Raw genomic sequence first — 5,487 nt, forward strand, 5'->3', positions numbered from 1 at the left:
ATTATTTATTTTATTTTATAAAGGTTTACATAACAATAAAATTATTATACAAACTGAAAGTAGTGCAGCGCTAGCATCGGAGGCTTTCGGCTGGAATTAAATCCGCATTGTTCCGGTAACCGGTAGAACCGACTCTATGCAGGAACGGTTGTGTGCTGCGTGCAATTTAATACTTTCCGTGTAATTTTTCCAATGTTATTCAACCCCATTTGATTCCTAAACGTAGAAAAAGAGCAGCCTTGGCATTTTAAAAGCGCTTGCTGAAATATTTAACATACACCAAAACTTAAATGTATCAACAAATGCCTCTGCATCTTCTGCAGAATATTCTAACCAAACGCCATCAGTAACGACGCACTGTGGAGATTACAAGCACGGAACCCATCCTTAGGCAAATCAAACGCAGAAAGTGGCGATGGATAAGTCACACTTTGAGAAAACCACCACATAGCATCATGAGCATGGCGCTGCACTGGAACCCGCATGGGGGTAGAGGTCGCGGTCGACCAAAAAAAAGCAGTTGAAGAAGGTCGATACTGTGCGAACTAGCCGATGCCGACATTTCATGAGACGGTGCAAAAACAACAGCACAGAATCGTGTACGATGGAAGAGTCTTATTAAGGCCCTATGCTCCCGAGATGAGTGAACAGGGGAAAAAAACTCATATTACAACTTTTACCTTCAATCGACTCACAATTCATGTAGTAAAACACTTAAAATGAATGGTAAAATTTAAAGCTTCACTCCCTAAGCAAAAACCAAGCATTCAATTCATTGCATTTTGCCAAAATTTGTGCTGCCTCCAGGCTTTCAATTTTTAAACAAAGCCAATTACACTTTACTGGCGTCATTTCATTTTTATTTCACTCTCTTTTTAACAAAATGCACAATTCCACCCGCAAAATAAGCAAAATTTCCCCCACAACAAGCTAAAGCTAACCGAAGCCTCAACAGCACCACAAAAAGCGAATGCGTTCTGGCCACTTTTCAATACAATTTTTGTCTAGCTGTGTTTTCGAGTATTGACATATTAAACTGCTTTACTTCTTCTTGGGCTTAAGAATGTTGTAGGCAATGATGAGACCGACCACAGCATACGTGGCTTTGGCCACCTGAAAGATTAGGAAAAGAGTAAAAAATGTTTACATAATTACTTTGCTTGAGGGATTCTATGCAGGCACTTACGTTAGCACGGCCACGCATTGTGGAGCCATTGAAATGTTTCGAGAGTCCACTTAATTTAGCGTCCTCGGCATGTGAATCACCCGCCATTTTGCTGTAGATGGAAAGATTTTTTATAATTTATTATTTTAGTAAAATACTAGCACTTTTACTTCTCCACTCACTTGGTTTTTAGTTACGCCTGCTAAGCGGATAGGAAAAATATTCGCTAATGCTGTGGGCAACTGTCAAAATTTCGAGGTTAGGTTATGTAAGTGAGACTGAATTCGAAGTTGGTTTGTCAAAATTGTGACAGCTGTTGGTGCACTGCGTTGCCGACTTGGTTGTTGAAAAGGAAGTGTAGAGATTGTAATCGTGCGACAGGCCAATTATTTTACGTCGCATGAGTTTCTGCAACTAAGTTTACGCGCACTAATTTGCGTGTGAGCCGAAGGGTTGTTGGAAACCACGTAAAAAATATGTTAATATTTTAAGTTTTTTAGCTATTTAAAATAATTTTTTTTTTATTGATATTTAATTTGGTAAGCACAGGCGAGATTAAGGAAATAAAAAATTAAAAATAGAACATCCGGCACATTTCTTAGACCTTTTTTTGCAATAACAACAAATGTAAAAAAATAAGGTTCCGTGTGGTTGAATATAGTAAAAAATACAATCATAAAACAGTCTATTGGATTAAGTTTTTGTATTCATCTTTATTGGCCTTTTAGAAAAAAAAAATTGTTTTGCAATAAAAAACCAGATTCCCGCGTGGTTGAATATAGTAAAAAATACAATCATAAAATAGTCTATTAGGTTAAGTTTTTGTACTACATTCATCTTTATTGACATTTTAGAAAAAAAATTGTCTTTTCTTTGTTCACTCCTCTCCGGAGCATGGGGCCTCGACAAGACTCAGTCTTGCGTTGGATTCGTTAATCTATTTTGCTTTCTGACAGGGTAGGTGATTAGCCTGTCGCTACCAGTTCTGAGAAAGCCCAGCTGTCGTTGCTAAGAAACAACGCCTTCTTACTGCTTGGAGCGCCATCTGTGTTTCACATTTTTCTGCCAGAAGAATCGCACAGATGGTTGAGGACTTCGCTAAATTTGATGTGTCTGCGCTATTACCGCGGTTGCCCGCTTCCTCTTGCTGGCGCCCCTGCTGCAATGTGTAACTGTGTGCTTTTCTTTGTTTTTGCTTATTTTAGCAGCCACAATGCAAATAATGCGCTGACTATTGTGCGGGAGTAAGGATGGAAAGGATAAGTTTTGGGGTTGAGGAATGAGAATTGTTTAAAAATTTTTTTTTTTTTAATTTTTTTATTTATTTTAGAAACAGGGAAAGCAGGTAAATTTGGAAAAGTGCGAGGACCGTGCTTTACGTGGGATTCAAACCCACAACCTCTGGGATGGTAGGCTAATGCACTTACGCGAGACCACCGAGGCCGGTTAAGTATACAGAATGGAAGTTGCTCATTTTCATGCTACCCAGAAATAATATGATTCCCTCTTCCTAATTTAAATTTTTTCATTTAATTTATCTCGGGAATGAAATTGATCCAAGAGAGGGTTAGGACACCTTTTCACCAAATCTTCAGTTGGGCACCTGGCTCTGGCCATTTTTCTTTCTGTTCGAGGATGTTTTTTAAAAGGTTATATCCATAAATCGGGGAAAAAATTAATTTTGGGAAGCTACCTGTAAGCTCAAGTCGTTAGGTGTAATAGAAAAATGTTAAATTGACGTCCAGAGTCGAAAAAGTCTGGTAAGTCCCGGATGCCGAACGGAGGGTTAAGCAATCCAAGAACGGTTTCATTATGAAGATTGCTGGTACGAGGGTATTAAGGAATCCATAGTTTTATACTACCTCTGAGCAGCAAAAAGTTTGTACGTGAAGTTTTTCATACCAGAATTGCACTCTGAGGTTTGCCATGGCTATCCTCCGAGGGGCGGACGCTATTAGAAAAAATATGCGTGCATATCCACATCGGACATCAAACCAACCAAATACTCTGGAGTATCTAGTTAGGGATGTTTAAAGGCAAGGAAACTTTAAACGAGTTTTATGGACTTATTTTCAAAACATCGAATTTGGGTTTTTTATTTCCTTCTAAAGCTTAACACTTCTTAAATGCCGAGCCAAATTTTTAAGGCAATCAGAGCAAAACTGACAGAGATATATGACTTTAACCGAAGTAGCCTTTAACCAAAGTTAGCGAAACTGTTGAATTGTTATCTGAACTCTCTCAAAGAGAGCACAATTTAAAAAAGTTAACGAAAACTAGAAAACCAGTAAGAGTTTTTCATTGAAATTAAAAGTGAAATAAGAAAAATGGGAGGTTCAAATTGAAAAAAGCTAAGAATAGTGCGTTCTCCACATACGTTCCATAGGGTCAAAATTAGATTAACTTCGATTAACCTCTTCTTTGCCTAAATTCTTTATATTAGCTTTTTCCGACGCTAAATTACAATTTGAGGATTGAGCATAAATTGTAACCAGCTGTAACGCTCGTACCCTTTGGATTCTCTTGCAACTTTTTTGCGTTCTTTAGCGTGAAGAATCGATTTGCAGTTTCCATTCCATATCCTACCTTGGACCGCAGTGGGCTAAAGTCTGTTTTATGCATTGCAAGTTTAAGCGCCCTCCCTTTAGAAATTGAATGCCACTAAAGAAGAAGAAGAAGTCACTCTCTAAAGTTAAACATTTTACTGAACATATATTTCATTGCCGAAGGGATACCTCGTTTAAGCCTAGGCTTGAATGGCCGCCATCTCAAAACGATCCGATCCGGATTTACTCTGTGGGCAAAAAGTAAGGTGAATTTGGTTGTAAAATTAAAATTCTTTATTTATTCTTGTAAATCAATTTCACCCCCTTCAAAATAATCCCCTCTCGATGAAATACACTTATGCCAACGATTTTTCCAATCCCCGAAACATGCCAAATAGTCCATTTCCGGTATAGCCATCAGCACCTTCTTCGATTCAGCTTTTATCTCCTCAATCGACACCGAACGCGTTCCCCGGAGTGGTCTCTTGAGTTTTGGGAATAGCCAGAAGTCACACGGAGCCAAATCAGGCGAATACGGTGGTTGCGGAACGATATGCGTGGAATTTTTGGCGAAATGGTCACGAAGAACGAGTGCAGTGTGAGACGGTGCATTATCGTGATGCAAAAACCAAGAGTTGTTGGCCCATAATTCTGGTCTTTTTAGACGAATTGCTTCACGTAAACGACGCATAACGCTCAAATATATTCCTTATTAACAGTTTGGCCAGGTGGAAGGAATTCATAGTGCACCACACCAAGAAAATCGAAAAAAACTGTCATCATGACCTTTATTTTTGAACGACTTTGAGGTGCTCTTTTCGGTCTTGCTTCGCCTTTAGCACGATATTCGCTTGATTGGTCGGTTGTTTCAGGGTCGTAAGCATAAATCCAAGTCTCATCTCCCGTAATGATGCATTTGAGCTTGTCTTGATAGTCTGAAAGCATTGTTTCACACACATCAACGCGACGACTTTTTCCAAGAAATTGAGAGTTTTCGGTACCAAACGAGATTTGACTTTTCGTAGGCCCAAATGGTCTTTCAAAATGGTTTTCACAGATCCTTCTGATATTCCGATCATATCAGTAAGGTCTTTAACAGTCAACCGACGGTTTTTGAGCACTAACTCCTTCACTTTATTGACGTGTTGGTCAATAGTTGGCGTCGATGGTCGTCCGGAGCGCTCCAAGTCATCAACACGTTCTCGACCCTCTTTGAAGTCTTTGTACCACTTATAAACATTTTTCTGCGACATGGTCGAATCACCAAATGCCTTCTGCATGCTAAACGTTTCCGCAGCCGAAATTTCATTCCGCAAACAAAATTTGATGGCACTTCTCTGCTCAATCAAATCAGACATTGTAAAAATCGAAAAATGGACTCTTAGTCGTTTGGTAAACACAAGCGTAAATACGAGTATATTACTGATAATGACATTCACATGAAAGTTGGCCCAGAGCGAAATTTTAATCCCGGGAAGTTTGACAAATAAATTCACCTTACTTTTTGCCCACAGAGTTATATCAGACCAATAATTATCAACTTAAAAAATGTATGGGGAATGTTTTATGCTATTACAAAAACAACAGCAACAAGACCTTCTTACAAGGATGATAGATTACTAGATTGGCCGAACATCTGCTATGGTGAGCAACAAAATTGTTGGAGCAACTTCGGCTGCCACGTCATCGAGTACTCAGTAGCTCATTTCACACGGCTTCAAACACTCGCCCAATCAGCCGTTGTTCAGACGGCGACGCACAGTGCGGCCGATTCCC

General features: G+C 39.2%; 1 protein-coding gene across 1 annotated transcript; it reads right to left on the reverse strand.

The window, feature by feature from the left end:
* Nucleotides 1–832: 832 nt before the first annotated feature.
* On the reverse strand, nucleotides 833–1,469 carry LOC129237937 (uncharacterized). Its single transcript, XM_054872939.1, has 3 exons — nucleotides 1,348–1,469; nucleotides 1,187–1,277; nucleotides 833–1,113 (listed from the first exon to the last, which is right to left on the reverse strand). Exons 2-3 carry the CDS (start codon nucleotides 1,271–1,273, stop codon nucleotides 1,042–1,044), a joined length of 159 nt encoding a protein of 52 aa, XP_054728914.1. The 5' UTR covers nucleotides 1,274–1,277; nucleotides 1,348–1,469; the 3' UTR covers nucleotides 833–1,041.
* Nucleotides 1,470–5,487: the final 4,018 nt, after the last annotated feature.

Source organism: Anastrepha obliqua, chromosome 2, assembly GCF_027943255.1.
Source record: "Anastrepha obliqua isolate idAnaObli1 chromosome 2, idAnaObli1_1.0, whole genome shotgun sequence".
NCBI lineage: Eukaryota > Metazoa > Arthropoda > Insecta > Diptera > Tephritidae > Anastrepha > Anastrepha obliqua.

Bases quoted from the DNA above. Each gene is read 5' to 3' on its own strand.
- LOC129237937 (XM_054872939.1), bottom strand. From the start codon at position 1,273: ATGGCGGGTGATTCACATGCCGAGGACGCTAAATTAAGTGGACTCTCG. The intron at 1,114-1,186 runs GTAAGTGCCTGC...CTAATCTTTCAG, and splicing joins CAATGCGTGGCCGTGCTAAC to GTGGCCAAAGCCACGTATGC.